The sequence below is a fragment of the Peromyscus eremicus genome, chromosome 8a (genome assembly GCF_949786415.1).
Source record: "Peromyscus eremicus chromosome 8a, PerEre_H2_v1, whole genome shotgun sequence".
NCBI lineage: Eukaryota > Metazoa > Chordata > Mammalia > Rodentia > Cricetidae > Peromyscus > Peromyscus eremicus.
Window position 1 is genome coordinate 28,010,145 of NC_081423.1, and position 22,183 is coordinate 28,032,327.

A 22,183-nucleotide genomic window follows, 5' to 3' on the forward strand; every position below is an offset into this window, starting at 1 on the left:
GGGGGGGGGGCTCTCAGCTTGCTGACCCTCCCCCTCCTCCCTCCTTTACTACCCTCCTTACCCCACTTTCTCATCTCTTACCCCTTCTCTTCCTCCCCCCTCTTCCTCTTTTTCTGTTTCATTTGTTTGCTTATTTGAAGCAAACTCTACACTGGTCCAGGCTGGCCTGGTTCTATTCTTGCTATTGGTAGCTTACCTAAGGTCTGGTTGCTAAGGGAATAAAATGATATCCATGGTATATATACTTTTTTTTTTTTTTTGATCTCGCTCTGTAGACCAGGCTGGCCTCAAACTCACAAAGATCGCCTGCCTCTGCCTCCCGAGTGCTGGGATTAAAGGCGTGCACCACCACCACCCTCCATGGTATATTAAAGAGTATTTTTCTTCTCACATTGATTTTAAAGTAAATTCCCACTCCTGTTTCAGTAATAATCAGCGTTTGGGTTGGAGATTTAGCTCTGTGGTAGAACTCCGTTCCCAGGCCTTCAAAAGGGAACTAATAGATACATACAGAAGCAGCAGTGGTGTGCTTTTAAAGGAAACAAAGCCATTTAAATGTGATGTGATTTCATAGAGATTGCAACCTTCCTGGAGTTATTTCTAATTGTGGAGCCCTGAATCCAGAGAGTTTAGAGTACAAGGTGATTTTGCTTTACTCAGCTTTACCCATTGGAGTAGGCATCTCACAGAGCAAACAGCTCACTCCTGGAGCTGCAGGGGGTTCCCATTGTGACTTCCTCACAGAAGCAGGATAAATAGTCTCAAAGAGAAAATGCCTTCTGAGTCATGGTCTCTCTCAAAGAAGATAGAGGAAGTGTCTACAATGCTCTGCCTGTGTTGACCTGGACTTAGGGGAATTTCAGAGCTGGGGGTGAGGGGGAGTTCACATCATGCTGACCAGGGAACTGTAGACATCACAATGCTGAAGGTAAACAGTGAAAAATGTCTCATCCCTGCCACCAGGCACTTCCTCCTGGTCTTTGTTTTTCTGCTCTCACTTGATGATTTTGAGTATTTTAGTAAAAGAAACACACTATTCCCATCATCAGATAGGCTAATTTTAGGAGGAGGGTGAACTTCCTCCTGCATCTACTCCGGATGCCCTGTCATCCCCAGGCCTCTCTCAGTTCCTGCTGAGTGCTCTGCCTTCTGGAAGTCCAGCTTCCCACCGTTGTCTTCTCCTTTCCAGCTCCCCCTCTCTGTATCTTCTCTTTCTTGTCTTTGAAGAGAGCTGGGCTTTGTTTAACTTTCTGTTTCATCAGCTCTGTCTCCAGCCTGTTTTGCATTTTAATTTTTCTTCTATGTTCTTCCTATCTGAGACTTGTTTTCATTGACTGGTTCCTCCTTACCTTTTTTCTGTTCGTTTCTCAGATGCATCATCTATCTTTTTGGAGGAAGGCTTGGTTCTAAAGGTTTATCGAAAGGTGTATGTGAAAGTCCCTAATTTTTTTATACCAGGCTTCTAGCGTACAGCTGTAGTCCTAGAGCAGCAGGGGGGAAATGGAGGCAGGAGGATCCTGAATTTGAAGCCAGCCTGGGTGACAGTGAGATTGTCTGATTCACTTTGAGGATATAGTGTAAGCAAATATTAGGAAACATGCTCCGTTTAAGCTTGCTTAAGTATATCATAAAAGTGCAAGGTTGTCACAAATGTATATGCGTATTTCTGCAAGTACTTTATAATTCTGCGACACTGAGAAAAGGCTAAATGATCATGGTTTGTCAAATACATTCAACATAATGTACCTCACAAATAATAACAGTAATTGCAATAATGTACAAGAGTGCTAACAGTGTACGAAGTGGAGAAAGTTGACTGCAAAACAGTTTGTACACTCTGATCATTATATAAAATGTTGTATAGTCAGGGGCTGGAGAGATGATGGTTTGGTGGTTAAGAGCACTTGCTGCTCTTGCAGAGGACCCAGGTTCAATTCCCAACACCCGCATCTTGCTGCTTACTACTGTCTTTGAGTCCAGCTCTAGCTGTAGGGGTTCTGACTGCCTTTTCTTGCCCTCGCAGGCACACACATGTATGTTCACATACAGACATATATGCATCACACACATAAATAATAAGTATAATAAAAATATTTTAAAAACAAAACCCCAAATATTAACATCTACTCGTATACAGAGTAAATCTGGATGGGTATGAGTGACGGGAGCAGCTGTCACACAGTGGCCTTCACCTTCCACTTACGTTGGTGGCTGGGGAGCTGCCGGCGAGTGGCGGGAGCAGAAGAGCCTGAAGGTTCTCTTCCTGTTTCTCTGCACTTCTTCCTTTTGTGATTGTGTGGTGATCTTTAGCCCTCTTCGAGAATGAAGGGTGCACTTTTCAGCCTTTACTCTCGGGATTGAGTCACTTGGGAGGTTCTCATGGTTCAGCTCGAGGTTAAGAGCCTCAGAAGAGATGGCGTCGTAGCACAGTCCAGTGACGGACAGGCAGCTGTTATCTTTGGGCTTTGTTTATAGTGTAGACTGCTCAGTATTGAATACCTTTGAAAAAGAAACAGTGTAAAAAGCAGCAGATGAATTATTGTGACTATAAAATAGACATTTAAAAATGCTTTCTCTTGAGGGCAGTGGTGACACACGCCTTTAATCCCAGCACTCGAGAGACAGAGGCAGGTGGATCTCTGAGTTCAAGGCCAACCTGATCTACAGAGTGAGTTCCAGGACAGCCAGGGCTACACAGAAGAACCCTGTCTCAAATAACCAAAAGGGAAAAAAAAGTCTTTTCTCTGTTGCTCAAGCCATCACAGATGTGACCAAGAACTGTAAAGAGTTATTATTTTTTCCAAATTAGCCTTAGGGGATAAGTATTCCAAGTTCATGGGATGTTCAAATATGTGATTATATCCAGATGAAATTAAAATCTGATTTAAAATATCATTCAAGAGCCGGGTGGTGGTGGTGCACGCCTTTAATCCCAGCACTCAGGAGGTAGAGGAGGGTGAATCTCTGTGAGTTCAAAGCTAGCCTGAAGGTCAGCCTGGTCTACAGATCAAGTTCCTGGACAGCCAAGGCTACGCAGAGAAACTCTGTCTTGAACAACAAAAATATTGTTCAAGAGTCTTTAGACTTTTTCAAAAGCTACGCTTAATTTTTTTTTTCTGTGTGTGTGTATGTGTATGTAATATATGTGGGCACATTGATGTCAAAGGACGATTTGCTTTGTCAGTTCTTTCATTCTACCATGATGGTCCAGCTAACTTAGGTCATCAAGCTTGACAACAAGGCTGGCCCTATAGCATCATCATCATCATCATCATCATCATCATCATCATCATCATGTTTCTCTTTGTGAATCCAAATGCTTAGGGTTAAATGCCATCTGTTCCCCATTTCAGGTCAGCTAGTGGTGTGTACCTTATGCTCCTGTGTCATGAAAACGAAGCAGATCTGGCTCTTCTCAGCGCACATGCTTCCTCTGCTGGCACGCCTCTGCCTCGTCCCTCTGGAGACCATCGTCATCATCAACAAATTCGCTATGATTTTTACAGGATTGGAAGTTCTGTATTTTCTCGGATCTAATCTCTTAGTACCATATAACCTTGCTAAGTCTGCATACAGGGAGTTAGTTCAGGTAAGCCTGCTGGGCACATACAGCTTGATATGTTTCTGTGTGAAGATTAGTTCATTGGCATTCAAGCTCTGACCGTGGTGACACTTCCTCACAGCTTAGAAGAAGCCCCTCTTCCAACCCTGTCAGGAGCATCCAGTTTGTCCTAGGAAGTTCTTCTGTGGAAGAACGGCTCTCTGGGTGCAGAGTGTTGGGGTTCACACCTTGAGGCTGCTCTTGAACACCTAAATGACCTTGGTGTAATCACCTCTCTCCCTTTTCTGTAAAATGGAGCTGATACCATTGTAACACTGTACTCACCTCGTAGGGTAGCTGTGACATTCAGATGAGCTCTGTGCCTTTCCAGTGATTAGCTATTTATTATACCAAAGACAGAAATAAGGAAAAGCAAGTAGCTGGCGGGCCGTCCTCGACCTTCCTTCTCTGACTCTAGTCCTGCTGTGTCTACAGTTTCTTCCCTTTGTTTCCCTAACCTGGGGTTGCAGTGTGATGGGTCTCATTTAGAAGTAGTGCCAGAGGCTGGCACACAAAGCCTGCTGCTTCTAGTTGTCTTTCTCTTCTTGGCCTTTGCTCTAGGACTGATGATTCCCAGGTTAGACATTTGGAAGAGAAGGGCCTCTGTTTGATCTAATTAATCAGCTTCGTTGTACATAAACAGTGTTGGTCTGTTTTCTCTTCCACCTCTTGACTGTGTGTGTGACTTTGACGTCCAGGAAACCCTCAGATGGACCTGATTCCTACCCCCGCTGGAGAGGTGCTGTGTTGTGCTCTGCCAGCAGAACTTGAGCACTATTCCCTAAGCTCTGGACCTTAACTTGATTCTACCTTCTTTCCTCATACAGCGATTCACCTGGGTGGTCTCCCAGAAGTAGAACTTAAAGAGAGATTTGCACACACTCAGTGTAGAGCTGCCTCATGGGAAAGGGCTGTGTTTGTATTCAGGATGAGAAGGGCGAGTTCAACCAGAACCTGCATTTTATCTTGGGGTCTTTGTGGTGTGGAGCAATTCTAATTTATATCAGACAGTGGCCGTTTTGGAAATGTTTAAGTACATAAAATATTTAATTGGCCATAAGACAGCGTCTCTTTCTCAAGGTCATGGTCACCTATTGGTTGCTATGTGGTTCACATGTCACTAGGGTAAGATTTGTGAGCATAAATTACAGGTTATAAAATTTATGACTTGAGAATTGCATAAGCAAGAAATGGAAAACATCCAAGTCATCTGTCCTTAAGTGGAAAAGAGGCACCCTACTGTCTACTTTTGATAACTAGTTTGCCTCTAATAATAATGTTACAGCTAGTTAAATAGTTTACTTAAATCCTTTCTTTTTTGTTTTTTTGAGATAGGACTTCTTTATATAGCCCTGGCTGTAGACCAGGCTGGCCCGGAACTCACAGAGATCCTCCTGCCTCAGTTCTGGGGACCAGACGCCCTCTTCTGGTCTCCAAGGGCATCTTACGAACAGAACAGGTGGTGCACAACATACATGTAGGCAACACTCATACACATAAAATAAAATAATAATCTTTTGTTTTGTTTTTTGTTTTGGTTTTTCAAGACAGGATGTCTCTGTGTGTAGCACTGGCTGTCCTGGAACTAACTCTGTACATCTGGCTGGCCTCAGACTCACAGAGATCCACCTGCCACTGCCTCTGCCTCCTGAGTTTAAAGGATCAAAGGCTTGCACCACCACTGCTCGGCTTACTTAATTATTTTCTAAATGGGAAAAATAGAAATTAATTTTGACTGGGTTGTAGAAAAAGCATTTGTTATACTGATGAGAAATTTAAATTTAGAAAGATCACAAATGTGAGGCTGGAGCAATGGCTCTGGTTAACAGAGCTTACTGCCCTTGCAGAAGACCTAGGTTCCAATCCAGCACCCATATGGTGGGTGGCTCAGGGAATCTGATGCCCTCTTAATGACCTCTGTGGGCACCTACATGTACATGGCACACATTACTTACGCAAGTTCACACACATACACATACATTTTTGGGGAAAAAATCTGAAAAAAAGAATAAGTGCAAATGAATATATTTTAACATCATACCTCAAGCTCTTTGTGTTTCATTGAGACGCCCCGCCTTCCCATGGATAGATTCCTCTGGCTGCCGGGTTAAGGATTTGTGGGCCACTCTAATAAGAGTGCTGCTGGCTCACTTGGGTCTGACTTAGGAGCTCTAGAAGCTGCTGGGTTATGTGTGTCATCTCAGATTTAATAATCAATAATTAATAATTCATGTTAGTTGATGAGGTTTATGAGAGATGTTTATAAACTGAGAAACTTTGTGAGTTCTGAGGTTAGTAGCTTTTAAAGGTGTACCCTTTGCCTGGCGGTAATGCATTTGGCACCCCAAATAAATTGAGAATGGTGCTTGATGGGAGACCCAGAGGAATTAGTTTGTCTGTGGGAAAGACATGCTACTAAGTTCTCTGCTTCTCAGTAGTGAGGACAATGGAGATGAAGTTCTCTGTTGCAAATGTGACAATCGTGAGGAAACCCTGAGCAATTCCTTTTTTCAAATTTTTACTTCTAGGTGGTGGCAGCATATGCCTTTAAACACAGCACTCAGAAGGCTGAGGCAGGTGGATCTCTGTGAGTTTGAGACCAGCCTGACTTACAGAACGAGTTCCAATGCAACCAAGACTACACAAAGAAACCCTGTCTTGAAATACCAATAATTTTATTTTATGAATATGAGTGTTTGCCTACATGTATGCTGTGTACCGCCTGTTTGTGCAGTGCCCTTAGAGACCAGAAGAGGGCACCAGACCCTCAGAACTGGAGTTACACAGTTGTGAGCTGTCATGTGGTTCCAGGAATTGAACCTGGGTCTTCTGGAAGAGCAGCTAGTGCTTTTAACATCGGAGCCATCTCTCCAGCCCCACCCCACCCCCATTTCCTTAATCAATGTGGTTTTCATGCTCATTCTGATCATCTTCATTAGACATGAGTGTAAAACAGATGTCTTCAAAAGCACCATTGAGGTCACTGTTTTGAATCCGACCTCTCTGAACTACTGGGGCAACATGCCATTGCCAGCCTGTGCACACATGTCATGTGTGAATAGGAATGTGAAATTGAGTACATGAGAAAATGTGCTGCTTACTGTGTATCTGTCCGCCTTTGACAAAGTTTAGTGAGAACAACACTGGGAGAAAAAAGCTGGTTAGTTTTTTAAGTCCTTGAGCTCTGAGGCAGCTTTATCTTTCTCCTCTTCAGGTTGTGGAGGTGTACGGCCTCCTGGCCTTGGGAATGTCTCTGTGGAACCAGCTGGTCGTCCCTGTGCTCTTCATGGTCTTCTGGCTTGTTCTATTTGCTCTTCAGATCTACTCCTACTTTAGCACCCGTGATCAGCCCGCATCCCGAGAGAGGCTGCTCTTCCTTTTCCTGACAAGGTAAATCACCCTCGGAAGAGAGAACTTGGCTCTGGGAAGTCAGGTGTGCCGGTTACTCTTAGCAGTATCACAGGACTGTATTTAATTCAGATAGGCTTTTCAGTGGAGGGGCCCCGATCTGGTAGTGAAGGGATATGTGAACTGAAGCACAGTGCGGTGGTGTTCGGCTGCCCTGGGGACCAGGGTACAGCAAGTGATTTGTGGACATGGTACTAAAATGAAGGTCATGTTGAGTCCCTCCTACCTGCCGTGTGCTAAACACCTTCCTCCCATTTAGTCTTTCCAGCAACCTTGAGAGACAGGGACCTTTATCACCATTTCCTGCTTACAGTGGGGAGACTCCGGGAGAGCATCTCCCTGGTGACATTGTGACAAGAGCCACAGCTGCCACTCAAGTCAGAGCTCAGCTCAGCACCTGTGGCTGTTTTGTGTACTTGGACCATATCCTCATGTTCTTCATGGTTTGCTTCAGTGCTGAGAAAAGAATTGGTAAAATGGGTATATCCTAATACTTCTCTGTTTAGCCCCAAATAATTCAAACACTTGTTTTTCAGGGTTTAAGGTTGTTTGTATAGGTGTGGGAGTGTGTGCACAGGTGTGTCAGTGTGTATGTGCAGAGGAGGGTACTGGCCTTATTATTATCTGTGTCCGGCCTCATTATTCTCTGCCTTATTACCTTGAGATAGGATCTCTTGCTGAACTTAGAGCTAGGCTAGTAGCTGGCAAGATGTAGTGATCATCCTCCTGTTTCCGCCTACCCCCTCTCTTCAGTGCTAGGGTTACAGGTGCACACAGCCACACAGCTTTTTAGGTGGGTGCTGGGATCTGAACTCAGGTCCTCATGTGTGCAGCAAATACTCCTATCCACTGAGCTGACTCTGGCCCTACATTAGGGTTTCTGTTCTGTTTTGATTCCTGTGTGTTATTTGAGTCCTTTCGCACTATATTGTCTATTGTGAGCTTATGTTGGGGCCACATTTGTCATTTCCACTGAGAGTGAATTTGAAATGCTCAGTTCTCTCTGTACATACAGGTTCCAGGTTCACTCTCTTATTCATTTATTTGCTTGTGTGTGTGTGTGGTGTGTTCACATGTATGCTTGGGTGTACATTGTAAAAACAAAGTGTTTTAGTTATAAGTAGCTTCTGTCTTTCTGAGTCTGGGTTACTTTACTCAGGATGATATTTTCTGGTTCCATCCATTTGCCTGCAAATTTCATGATGTCATGTTTTTCTCTGCTGAGTAGTACTCCATTGTGTATATATACCACATTTTCTTTATCCATTTTTCATTTGAGGGCATCTGAGTTGTTTCCAGGTTCTGGCTATTACAAATAATGCTGCAGTGAACATAGTTGAGCATGTATCCTTGTGGTATGATTGAGCATTCCTTGGGTATATGCCCAAAAGTGGTATAGCTGGGTCTTGAGGGAGATTGATTCCCAGTTTTCTGAGAAACTGCCATACTGATTTCCAAAGTGACTGTACAAGTTTGCACTCCCACCAACAGTGTAGGAGTGTTCCCCTTGCTCCATGTCCTCTCCAACATAAGCTGTCTTCAGTGCTTTTGATCTTAGCCATTCTGACAGGTGTAAGATGGTATCTAGTGGAAACACATGAGCTGTGGACCAATAGCTGAGGAGCCCCATGGTACTGGACTAGGCCCTCTGGATAAGCAAGACAGTTGTTTAGCTTGAACTGTTTAGGGGGTTCCCAGACAGTGGGATCAGGACCCATCCCTAGTGCATGAGCCAGCTTTTTGGAGCCTAGGGCCTATGGTGAGACACTGCGCAGCCTTGGTGCAGGGAGGAAGGGCTTGGACCTGCCTCACCTGAATGTACCAGGCTCTGCTGACTCCCCATGGGAGGGAGACCTTGCCTTGGGGGAGGTGGGAATGGGGAGTGGGTTGGGGGGGAAGACTGGGGGGGTGGGAGGAGGGAGGACAAGGAAATCTGTGGTTGGTATGTAAAATGAATAGGAAATCTCTTAATTAAAAAAAAAGGAAAAAAAATAAGTAGCTTCTGTAAACATGCACTATTATTAAAAAACATTTTAATAACTGGTTCAGTATTAAATTAGCTTAATGTCTTTTATGCTAATCAAAGTTTGATTTTTAATTTGTAAAATTGTAGCAGTCTTTAAATGATCTTGAACTGTTTTCCTGGGTATGGTTGTAAAGTAGCTGTTTAAAGTTAAATTATTTTATATACCCAAATAAAATTAAAATTGGAGGCAGTGGTGGTGTGGTGTGGTTGATATTGCTGTTCACTTGATGAGGTTACTGGGTACTAGGGAGGTCACGTAGGGAGTTCTGACAAGTACCTACGTGATGGGTACAGTCTGAGCTTTTGAACAGCCAACAGTGGCCACAACAAAGTGCATGTAGCACACAGGTTACTTTGGAATATTTACCTTCATGTGAATTACATGGTTCTGGAGGTGTGAACAAAGTTTAAACTCTTTGATATTTACTGCATTTGATGATGATAGGTAATAGAAGTAAAGACCTTGCTGAGATCTGTTACTGTGTACTGGATGTTTGCTGAAGAGGTAGAAGACTTAGAGTTTAGAATGGCAGGTGATAAAATGGCGTAAATTACTTACGGTAGCCAGGTGTGGTGGTACACTCCTTTAATCTGGGTACTCGTAGGCAGAGGTGGGTGGATCTCTGAGTTTTAGGGCAGCCCTATCTACATAGTGAGTTCCAAGCAGCCAGGTAGCTAGGGCTACATAGTGAGATCCTGTCCCAGTAAGTAAAAGCAAAATGAAAAACGGACTTCTTAATGGAGTGATGGGTGACACTACCTCAGATTTGGGTCCTGGATGATTGCTGATGATTTAAGATACTGATGATTTAAGATACTGCAGATCGAGAACTCAGCCTGCCCGTCTCCCGTTTTCCAGCATCGCCGAGTGCTGCAGCACACCCTACTCCCTTCTGGGCCTGGTCTTCACGGTGTCCTTTGTCGCTTTGGGTGTTCTGACACTCTGCAAGTTCTACCTGCAGGGATATCGCGCCTTCATGAACGACCCAGCCATGAATAGGTAAACTGGTCACGTATGATCTTAATCATAGGTGTAGTGATAATCATGAATGTCTTTGTTGAGTTTTAGAGAAAATGGAGTTTTTAGGATTCTTTTTCTTGACTAGTTAGTTGCAATATTGGGATTGAGTGCTATGAAAAACAGTAACAAAATTCCAATATAAAAATATTTTAATTCTATGTATATTATGATGACTATTGGATATTTCACTTTTTTAGATTTTGAGAATTCAGAAAGCTTGCTTTTTCCCATTTGAAGCATGTATCCTCTTGTTAAAATCTGATTTCCATTTGATACTTTATCCCAAGAGTTTTCTGTTTTGGGTGTGTGTGTGTTTTGCCTGCATGCATGTCTGTACCCATGTACATGTCCAATCCCTAAAATGGGCAGAAGAGGGTGTCTGATTCCCTAGGTCTAAAAGAATAGATAGTTGTGAGCTACCAAGTGGGTCCTGGGAGTTGAACCCAGGTCCTCTGGAAGAGCAGCCAGTGCTCCTAACCACTGAACCATTGCTCCAGCCCCATCTGTAAATGTCTTCACCAAGGTATAACTAGGGTCAAATCACCATTCCTGGTACAAGAGCCTTTGATAGCATATCCAGTTATTCACATTCCTCTACTGGATTTTTTTTTTTCAATATTTTGCTCAGTTAAGATCCAAGTAAGACCCATGCTACACTTGTCTGATCCATTTTTTAAGCCTCCTTACTGTTTAGATTCCTATTGTTATTTTCCCGCTGTTTTATTGGTTGAAGACACCAGGTCATTGGCTCATGGGTTCAGAGTCCTGGTTTTGCTGGGTGCTCCTGTGGTGTTAGAGCATACCCCAGTGTTCAGTGTTTTCTTTTGTCATAGCTTTTCATTTTTGTGTAGACCATCTGTAAAGTCAGTTATTACCAGTGTTCACTGTTTTCTTTTGTCATAGCTTTTCATTTTTGTGTAGACCATCTGTAAAGTCAGTTATTACCAGTAGGATTGTTGAGTTGGCAGGTTTGTATGTTGTACTTCAGTATTCAAGAACTGATTTCTTAGCAAGTTTTCTCCATTAAGATTTTACCTGTGTATATTGTCAAAATGGGTGTGCTCGCCTTCCCACACATTCCACTGTACTGTCGTCACATTTTGAAGTATTTTCTCACGTAGTTTTAAAAATGATGCCTATCATTTCTCCTAGGAGGTTGTTTTGTTTCATTTTTATGAACTAAACGAAGAGAATATTATAAAGTCATGAGATATGAATATCCATATGAATATTAATTGCAAAAAGATTAGTCTTTATCTATGCTATCTACTGCTTCTTGTCTTTTTAAAAGGGATATTTTCTTCTCCAAGAAGCAAATGTTTTTTTTTAAATAAATACTTTTACATTTAGCGTGTGTGTGTGTGTGTGTGTGTGTGTGTGTGTGTGTGTGTGTGAGAGAGAGAGAGAGAGAGAGAGAGAGAGAGAGAGATCAGTATATAACTGTTGCTGTTAATCTGCATACTCCATCTTGGTAGCAGAAGGCTCTGTTTCAGTGGCAGTCTGCTTAGGAGTTGTTTATTTTAGAAATTTCTTTTTTCTTTCTTTCGTTGTATGGTAAACTCACAGCATGCTTTTGAACATGTAAGGATGTGTGTACATAAGTGTGTACTGCCACATTAATGCAATGGGACATGCAGTCACACTGCATACAGATAAGATTTTAGCCTGAAATGTCAGAATAGATTTTAAAATATGGAATCAGCCTTTGGAGTGTCTTCTTGGAATTAGATGGTGGTTGGACTATGAATTGACCTGTGCCCATGTCCGCCTGTCAGGGGGATGACAGAAGGAGTCACTCTGCTGATCCTGGCAGTGCAGACCGGGCTCATAGAACTTCAGGTGGTTCACCGTGCGTTCCTGCTCAGCATCATCCTCTTCATCGTCGTTGCCTCTATCCTGCAGTCCATGCTAGAGATCGCGGATCCCATTGTTCTGGCGCTGGGAGCATCCAGAGACAAGTAAGGACCACCCTATCCTCTTCGATTCTATTGATGTAATACTCTTCCCCCATACTACCTGTAGATCGAAGGAGTGTTTAGAGGGGGAACATGGATGGAAATGTGCCGTTCACTTGGGTGTTTACTTCCTGGTAGGAGGGTTTGACTCTGTCTTTGTATGTTGTTCATGTGTTGTATTTGCCTGTATGTGCACTTGTACATGTTGAGGCCAGAGGTGGATGCTGGGTATCTTCCTAGGTTCTTGTCCACCTAATTGACGGGGCGGAATGAGAGTTTGATGATTGAGTTAGTCTAATCAGCCAGCTTGCCTTGGGGAATCTGGTCTCCATCTCCTGAGCACTGTGGTTACAGGCAGCTGCCTCCTTGGGAATTGGCACTGGAGTGCTCATTGCAAGGCCGCTCGCTGCCTTATCCACTGTGCCGTCTCCTGCCTGTGTAGAGGAGTGCCCAGGAAATGTGACACGTGATTTTATCCTATGTAATGCTAGTTAAAGGAGACGAAGAATTAGGGGAGAATACAAGTGGAGAAGAAAGGATAAGGTTTATAAACACAGGTCCCTACAGAATTGTAGCCATCTTTGACGGTCTTTTAAGAAGTTGCAACATATGGACGGATGGTCCAATGGAGATTTTTGATGCCATATGGGACCAAATAAAATTAGTAGCTGGATCTGCGTACATCTGGTATTAAGAAAAATTTTAAATTATATTTATTTTTATTATTTTTAAAAAAATTATTGTTTATTCTTATGTGGAGTGTATGCAGGTACACATTTACTTGTGTAGAGGCCAGAGGTTGATGTCGGATCAGAGTCTGTCTTCTTGCATGTGTATGTGCGTGTGCGCGCGTCTCTGTCTGTGTTGAGTGTGTCTGGGCATGTGTGTACACAAGTGTGCACATGTGTGTCTGCGTGTGCATGTGTGTGTGTGCTTGTGTGTGTGTCTGTCTGTGTTGAGTGTGTCTGGGCATGTGTGTACACAAGTGTGCACGTGTGCGTCTGCGTGTGCATGTGCGTGTGTGTGTGTGTGTGTGTGTGTGTGTGTGTGTGTGCTTGTGTGTGAGACAGAGGTTGATGTTGGGGCAGGCTCTCTTACTGAACCTGTAGCTCACTGATTGGCCAGACTGCCTGGCTGTCCAGCCCCTCTTGTCTCTCTCCACTTCTGCTGCTGAGATTGCAGACATGTGGCCCCAGTCGCCCTTTCATAGCTGTTAGCCAAGCACGCTAACAACTGAGCTGATGAAGCGGTGGCTGCAGCCATCGAATATATTTAAAACCTAAAACCCAAACTGTTCTTTCTTCAAAGACATATTTTGCATACTGGGAGTATTGGGTTAGTGGTAGAGGACTCACTTAGAATGTTTGGAGACTTTAATTCAATATCTGGCAGCATCAGAAAACTAAAGATACTATTATGGTTTGTGGTTCATGCAAAGAAATTTCATAAAAGACTGGTTAAAATTCAGGGTCACTATTTTTTCCATCCACGTTTTGATGATTGGTTCTAGAACTACATTTGGATCTATTGCTTGGAGGAGCCAGTCTCTTGGGAGGTAGAACTGTGAGAGCAGATTTATAAAACAATTCAAATTAGCATTTTAATGCCAGTGTGTCAGCTTTGCTCAAGTGCTCCATCATCTGCATAGACAAACATTTTGTAAGATTCTCTTAAAAGGTACTGTGGCTGAAAAGTCAGTCTGCCGGTGTTCGAGTTCTCAGCTGGGTCTCAGTTAATCTTAGTGATTGTCGTTAATTACAGCTACTGGAGATTTGATCTTGAAGTTCAAGGTTTCTCCATAAAGCTCTGTCAGGTATTTAAGGGTGGGCTTGGTTAAAATAATTTTTTTTTGCACACAGCTAAAAATCAGGGTTCTTTGACCTAGCTACAGCCAATATTATGTTGTTTCTGCAGTGTCTTTTAAAGATTGCATTAATTTTGCATATTAATAGAAGTGCTAGACTGCTATAGAAAGTTTGTAAAAGATGAAAAAGACCCCTAATCACACTGCAACAAGAACTGGCTAGCCGGTGTGGTTCTGTGTCCCTTCAAGATGCTGAACCAGGCTCGCACTTGTTTCTTCCTCTACCAGAACCAAGTGCAAAGGAAACTTAGGGGAGAAGCCTTGCCTAGTCTCTGGGCCTCCCCTGCCCCCCACCCCCCGTGCTCCATGGTAGTAAGAGGACGCCAGTAGCTACAGTGAGTGGGAAAAGCCATGAGAGAACTGTAATGCACCGAAAGTGGCTGCAGAACTAAGGAGCGGCCATTGTACTCCCAGCGCTGTGCTGAGGAGGCAGCTGGTGAATGCCTTGACTATAAGGGAATCTTGTGTCTTGATCAGGAGTTTGTGGAAACACTTCCGTGCTGTGAGCCTCTGCCTGTTCCTCCTCGTGTTCCCTGCATACATGGCCTACATGATCTGCCAGTTCTTCCACATGGACTTTTGGCTCCTCATCATCATCTCCAGCAGCATCCTGACCTCTCTGCAGGTGAGACTCAGACTGACTGCACTGCCTGGCTGCTTGCTCTTCCCAGCAAATGAGTCAGACCTCTTCGAGATGAGTGAGGGGGTTCAGGTGGCCATCACTTCGCACTCTTAATGAGAGCAGTTTGCATTTATGGGCAAAGCTGGCTATGAAAATGCTAGATAGAACCATCTGAATCCTGCTGGGGTTTTTTTGAGGAGGGGGCAAAAATTTCTTTATGATTACAGGCATGAAGTTTACATGTCACAAAGATACTTGTTTTACTGCATGTTACCTAAACCATGTGGTTTTCCATTTGTAGTAATGATACAAACACTTTGCTTTGCTTTTTTCATGGTGAAAATAAAATTATATTTAGAGTTAGCCATCTGCACTGAGTTTGGGTGATCCCAATTTTGTTGGCAATATCCAAATCATCATAATCATGAGTCAGCTGAACACTGGCCTTTTCTCAGTCCAGGCTGAGCAGGGTGCTGACTTTGGCCACATCAGAGTCATGGAGGTTTTACCCAGCCGGTGTGCTCTGGCACTTGTCGGCCTTGACATCTCAGTGAATACAAGGGCACCGTGCCCTGCCTTCCGTCTTCTTCATGGCTGACTCAGTGGTCAGGAGAACTTGGTGGTGGCATAGTGTTCAGCCTGTTTCTCCTGGGCAGCGAGCTCTTGGTGAGGGTGTGGGGGCTGCCCGGCACTGTCTATTTTCTTGGCTTTCAGGCCTTCCTTTTGGCTTTGGGAGGGGCGGCCTCCTCCTTTGTTTTCGGTACCGTCTTGACAAAAGTGTGTTTTTTGTTTTTTTGGTTTTTTTTTTTTTTTTTAAACCAATGTAATTAAGCCTTTCAGTTTATCTTTTCAAAATGGTGTGATACAGAGTTGTACAAATCTTAAATTGATAAGAAACTATATCACTAAACTATCTTGGAGCTTGTTTAGGATGGGCTTTTCAAAGTAAATGTCTACTCAAAAATACCCTTATAATCTATATCTATACAACTCGTGTGCACACGTGATATATACTATAAACATTCATAGCTAACCTCACAGAGACATGTGTTCATACATGTGAATAGCACTGCCCAGACATGGCAAGCTTATTGTGACTTACGGAGGACTGTGCTGCCCAGTCAGTAAGAAGGAAAAGGAAATGTGGTCCTGGAAATGACACTTTCGGTGCTGTTCCTTGTAGAAGGGAAGTGTTTGGAGAGAAGAGGAGCAGAGGGATGAGGGAGGAAGGTCAAGGGAGGGTTGATGGAGGGGTCTGAGGAGACTGGTTACTCCCCGAATCGTTCTAAGAACACCGCTCTGCCTGCTGTCTGCTGTCTCAGTGCCTGGTGCCCATCACCCACACGCACCACCTTTGTCTCTTTGGACCGTGTTTTTATGTTTTAGTCTTCCCTGGGTATGCTTGAGATTTTAAATATGGTACCCCAAAAGAACCAAGAGTGTGTTGCTACTTTAGACTTGGGGAGAATTGTTTTCTTATGATCACGTTCTAACAAGATACATTCATTTTTTCCAGGTTCTGGGAACACTTTTTATTTATGTCTTATTTATGGTTGAGGAATTCCGCAAAGAGCCCGTGGAAAACATGGATGATGTCATCTACTATGTGAATGGCACGTACCGCCTGCTGGAGTTTCTTGTGGCCCTTTGTGTGGTGGCCTACGGTGTCTCAGAGACCATCTTTGGAGAGTGGACCGTGATGGGCTCCATGATCATCTTCATCCATTCCTATTACAATGTGTGGCTTCGTGCCCAGCTGGGATGGAAGAGCTTCCTACTCCGCAGGGATGCTGTGAATAAGATTAAGTCTCTGCCCATCGCTACGAAAGAGCAGCTTGAGAAGCACAATGATATCTGTGCCATCTGTTACCAGGTGACCTGCTCAGTGGGAATCTGCCTGGGCGGATCATGTGGGGTAGCCCTTGGGGACTTTTGGGGACTACAGCATGAACCACTTTCAACGTAAATGTCCAGGCACAATTAACTTCTAGATTTGGAAAAAAATAATGGGTTTCATAGATTAAATTATTAAAGACCTGATAAAATGTATCCATTTAACTTCTAAGTTCAGTTTTAATGTAGTCTTTCGAGTTCTAATTATTGTTGTTTTCAACATTATTGCTCACCCATAAATAAAGGAAAAACAGGTTAAGTGTATTTTATATTTACTACTGAATACACACAGAGACACAGTGTTCACAAATATGTATGATTAAATATATTCTAGCAACCAGTAGTCAGCAACTTCTGAAAAGTGGTGTGCCAAAATTGTGACTTTTCCTAGTATCATCTGGGTGGGGAAGAAGTGTCTGGACTTAGTGCTGGTGAAGAGTGAGTGTTGTTCTCCATCAGAGAATTGCAGTCCTGTGGGGTTTGCGGAGCATTGGTAGAGGCAGAGTATCAGAGTACTGTTGAGGATGGATGGATGGACGGCCTGCTATCCATAGCACTTGCCTCATATCAAGATGATGCTTGCCCTTTAGTACAAATGAAAGGTAATTTTAAGTCATCTTGGAAATGTATAAAGCCTAGAGTTTGGTCCCCAGTCACCTGTGGGAGTACTGAGTAGCAGCATTTAGTATTACACTGCGCTGCTGGAGGTGTGGACCAAATTACCTGGCAACAGCTGCGGCCAGACTCGGTGTAACATCACTGGGAGTGTAGGCTGGTGGCAGATAGCTATAGATAGTGTGTGTGCAGAATGCTTGTCCTCCAGGGCTGCCTTGTAGTTCAGATGCTGTGGGTAGGGGTTGGGATGTGTGAGTATCTACCAATGATAGGAATTTTTCTCATCGTAACATTAAGCTTCCACTTTTTAAAAGTGTGTTGAGAACATCTTTTTGTATACTAGCCAACATTTGAGTGCTCTGAGAAGGAGCGTGGTCCTGAGCCCAGTCGTGGTCCATAATTCTTTGTTTCTGAAGTGGCCTCCATGTCTTTTGTAGCCCCACTGTCCTCAGCAAAGCACAGAAAAACCAGGTTTGGCACAGTCATTCTGCAGCTAGTGTCTGAAGCTCCTGTGTTGGGGTCCAGGAGTCCTCTTTTTGTATCCTCTGTTGTCACATCACTTTTTTTGAGGTGCTGGAACTACCTGCCGCTCATACATGGAACATGAGAGTGGAGAACATGCTTAGCTTCCCGGCTGGCTGCTTTTGTGTGGATGGCTCCCTGCTTCTAAGTTGACTCCCGGGTGTTACCAGCTCTTGGCAAGGAATTTGGGAGATATTCACACTTCCTTGTTTGTGGAAAAAAAAATCCTCAGATTTTAAATTCCTGTCTTAGGGCCTCCCTCCCCAGGGAATATTAATACCAAAAAACGGTGTCACCATCTATTCCTATGATTGTCAAACTTGAGCACCTCAAAGTCATATGAGGGACTTATTCTAAGTATAGATTTATGGATCCTGGTGCAGAGTTCCTAACTGAGTAGGCCTGGGACAGCCCAAGAATAGGAGTGCTGGTTTATACAGAGCAATTTTAAAATGTCTGTACACTGGCCCCGATACAATTACCACTTCCTTGCCAACACTCTGGTGTTCCGTGCTGAACTCTGTGTCCTTGCATATGGTCTCATCGTGGACTGGTCTCTAGCTGCATTGGTGCGTAGTTGTGGATCAAGTCCTGTCTGGGGTAGAGTTTTCTGAGGTAACTCTTCTTGTCTTACACCAATGGCTCACATCACATCTTCGTACTGCAGAGTGCAGCCTTTGTGTTTCTTGTTTAGAAGACAGTTTCTCCCTCACTTTGGTTTTGACTCCCCTTTGCTTTAGTATCCACAGTGGCTCTTATTACGGTAGAAGGGCATCTCTGATTGCAGCTTTATTAGTGAAGCCAGATGACTCGAAGACCTTGGCTGCAGGTTTTCTGTTTGTACTGAAGAGATGTTGGTCAAATGGTTGCCATTTCTGAGGTACCTCTCTCAATCTCTCTTTTAGGACATGAAATCTGCTGTGATCACGCCTTGCAGTCACTTCTTCCATGCAGGATGTCTTAAGAAATGGCTCTATGTCCAGGATACCTGCCCTCTGTGTCACTGCCACCTCAAACACTCCTCCCAGCTTCCAGGATTGGGGACAGAACCGGCTCCACAGCCTCCTGCAGGGGCTGAGCAGAACACTGCACTTCAGGAAGGCCCTGAACCCCCTGACCACGAGCGTCCGCCAGGGACCGGCACGCAGGAAGGTTCTGGGGACAGTAGTGAACACATCAGCAGGGGCTCGGTCAGCCAGGAAGGGGCTGTGGAGCCTAGAGAAGATCCTCAGAGTGCCGAAGGGGACATGTGTCCTGTTGAGTCTGCCTAGAGGGGAAGAAGCAAGCTTGGAGCTCTGCACTGTGGAGGAGCCCGCCCAGGGTGGAGTTCACGCTCAGATCTGAGGAGTGAGTGTAGCGGAGGATTAGGCAGGGACCTGACATTCCAAGGATCTATTCCAGGGGTACTCAGTGGACACCACGTGCTTCCCACCGCACTTGGTGTTGTAGGAGAAATTTTGCAATGTACACTAATCAAAATGTATTTATATGTTCTATGCTGATGTTTTGTAGAGGTTTGCCAAGAAAATTCAACCTCAGCAACTTCAGGAGTGGCCCCTGATTTGCGAGGGATAATGAAATCAGGTTTGAGTGTTTGAAAGGGGTTAAGAGGACAAAGATCTGGAGGTCAGCGTGGGAAGATGCAGCTGAGGTGGAACTGGCTTTTCCTTTCCCGTGGGACAGGAGCACTCTGATTATCAAGTGTGGGTAATGAACAGCCCTGCCTCCGCTCCCCTTTCCCCCAGTTGAGTGGAACCACCAAGTGATTCTGGCGTTTTCTACGACACTGCAATGAAATCAAAGATGTAGAAGCATTGACTGTATTCAAGATGGAGGCACACATCCGTCACCATGTGCTTCAGAGAAGGGGTGGGTGGGCACTGGGCCTTTTGGGGGCATTCATGTCACCTGAGACTCTTGAACTTGATGCTGGAGTCGTCTTCATATTTTGATGTATATGGAACTTTTGTTAATATATCGTATACTTTGTTGGCTGTGTGAAGTAAACTAAAACTCTAATGAACACTTTGGAGTCCACTTTCAAAAAGGAGGCCAAAGTGGGAGGGGCTTTAGGGCACTGATGAAGGCCCTGGGTGTACTGTTCAGTCCTGTGTAATGTTTAGTTCTCAAAACTGAATCAAAAGCAGTGTTAAATTATGGCAACATTTGCACTTTGGGAATGAGTACTGAACTGTATGATCCCACCCTGCAAATGCCACTTTTAAAGCTGTTAATAGACTTTGCACCCTTTCTTTGACAAGGATGTGTCATATTTAAATTTTTACATTCATCATGGCTACAGGTAGAACTGGGGAGGGGGGATGTAATTTTTTTATGGGATTTTGATATGAAAAGAAACTAGTCATTTATTTATACAATAAGCTTGGCTCAAAAATTAAAATGTATTTCAGACTTGGTATTCCTAATGTGGGATGTGGTTTTTTTGTTTCTATTTTTTTTTTTAAGTAGCAAATTTGGATGTAGACTGACAGACATAGCTGAATGTCTTAATAAATTTAAATTTGAAGATAACTGCTGTGTTCCTGTGATACGTTAGTTTGTGTAGCAGGCATTCTAGTGAGATTCCCTTCCATGGAGTTCCTCTTCTGAACTCACTGGACTTCATGTGTTCCCTCACCACAAATGCTCTGTGGATAGCAGAATCCTTCAAGAAGGCCCAAGTTGGGTGGTTGGTTGATTTCAGACAGCTTTTTGCTATATATCCTTGGCTGGCCTGGATTTGATGTAGAACATCTACCCTTGAACTCAGAAAGATCCGCCTGCCTCTGCCTCCTGAGTGCTGGGGTTAAAGGCGTGCACCATGACCAGCGAAATAGTTTTAATATCCCATCTTTTAAGTATTCTGTGAATTCTATACATTCAAACAGTGTATCTTGATCACATGCATCCCAGCTCCCACCTCCTCCCCCAGGTACTCCCAACATGCACCCCTTCGTGGTCTCGATTTTTTTTCCTGTAGCCTACTGAGTCTAGTTAGCACTGCCTGTTGGAATATTGGCTGTTTTGCTGGCTTCATCTTGTGCAGGTAACCACAACCGGACTAAGTTCGTGTCTAGGGGGCTGCATTTCACCGCTCTCCTCCTCTCCCTCTGTTGTGGACATGTTTCCTGCTCCCTCTTCAGTGATGAGAATCTTGAACCCTGGTGGTAGCATACTCAGACCTGTATCAGAAGCACTTGGGAGCTTTTGAAAAAACAAAACAGTCTGACAACAACTCCCCCACCCCCACCCCCCAAAAAAAAGTGCTGCCATTGCTTCAAAAGTACTGAATCAGCCATGGAGGCATGTAAGATGCAGTGGAGATTTCCCAGGTCTACATTTAGAGTTTCTCCCATCTTTTTAGAGAGCATGTTAGACAGCAAAGCAGATGGCTCCCCCTAGTGGTGGTGAAGTTTCTGTTGAAGTAGGTGGGCTGGTGTGGAATTGAATGATTTTCAGTGTTGCTGTGGAAGGTACATGTTCAAGGATATACTGGTGCCCCAAGTTGGAGTCATATCTAGCATGCCTACCTCGCTTATCTGTGCGCACAGAGTACCTTTATGACAACTTGCCGAAACCTGTTGTCTGAAGGACCTCCCATTGTCATAAGGAAGGCTTGTGTGTCAGGCTCACATTATATAACACACTGTACCAAGTCCAATGAGTCTTTCAGCAGCCTTTGAGCACATAATTAAAACTACATCCTTTGCTTCAAGTTGCAGTAAGACGAACTTGAGCATTACAGTGGTTATAAAACACTGCTTATCCCTCATGCATCTGTGTCGCTGGCAGAGCTCAAGGATGCTGGCTGGAACGGCGACTCCTGAACCTTCCTGATGGTCCCACCAAGGGGGAGGACTGAAAGGTTTTACAGTTGCACTCTACTCCCAGGCAGGGTCACTCTGGTGGTGTGAAGAGGAATGACCGCCATAGGCTCATGTATTTGAATGCTTGGTCATTAGGGAGTGGTGCCACTTGACAAGATTGGGGTGTGTGGCCTTATTGGAGGAAGTGTGTCACTGTGGGTGGGCTTTGGGGTTTCAAATGCTCAAGTCAAGTTCAGTGGCGCGCTCTCTCTTCCTGCTGCCTGCCCGACTGGCACCATCTCTGCCTGCACACTGCCATGCTTCCCACCATGGCAATAATGGATTAAACCTCTGAACCTGTAAACCAGCCCCAATGAAATGTTTCCCTTTGTAAGAGTTGCCATGGTCATGGTGTCTCTTCACAGCAATAGAACACTGACCAGGACAGATGCCATTGCCTCCACTCAGCATCTCTTGGCTGCAGCGGCTGTCACATCCTGAAGTTGTCTTCCAAGGTCTGGACAGAGGTGCTCTTCTTATTAGCCAGCACTCCCGTGCAGCAATAACTAATTTCATTAGTACATGTTTTTCAAAAGTTTGGTGCTTACTTCTGACTCTTTCAAACTACTGGGAATCTCTGACCTAATGTTCCTTGTTCTGATACACTGGGGTAGTGTATCAGACAACTCAACGCTGTCAGTTCGCTCCACCTTGCAGGTTATGGGGATTGAACTCAGGTTGTTAGGCATGGCTGCAAATGATGTCACCTGTTGAGCCATCTTACTCTCATTTTTCAAGTGTGTGTGTGTGTGTGTGTGTGTGTGTGTGTGTGTGTGCGCTTCAGAGGACA

At 44.2% G+C, this 22,183-nt stretch overlaps 1 protein-coding gene across 4 annotated transcripts in view; it reads left to right on the forward strand.

The window, feature by feature from the left end:
- Positions 1–19,946, forward strand: part of Rnf145 (ring finger protein 145) — a 46,794-nt gene extending 26,848 nt beyond the window's left edge. For 3 of the 4 annotated variants that reach the window (XM_059270374.1, XM_059270376.1, XM_059270375.1), the window contains exons 5-11: positions 3,354–3,589; positions 6,816–6,991; positions 9,895–10,035; positions 11,832–12,014; positions 14,353–14,500; positions 16,014–16,370; positions 18,433–19,946. In XM_059270374.1, the coding sequence (XP_059126357.1) occupies positions 3,354–3,589; positions 6,816–6,991; positions 9,895–10,035; positions 11,832–12,014; positions 14,353–14,500; positions 16,014–16,370; positions 18,433–18,798 (1,607 nt within the window). In that variant the 3' untranslated portion in view covers positions 18,799–19,946. Of the gene's footprint in view, positions 1–3,353; positions 3,590–6,815; positions 6,996–9,894; positions 10,036–11,831; positions 12,015–14,352; positions 14,501–16,013; positions 16,371–18,432 lie in introns of those variants that run through there. The other variant, XM_059270377.1, reaches the window with a different exon arrangement.
- The last annotated feature ends 2,237 nt before the right edge of the window (positions 19,947–22,183 follow it).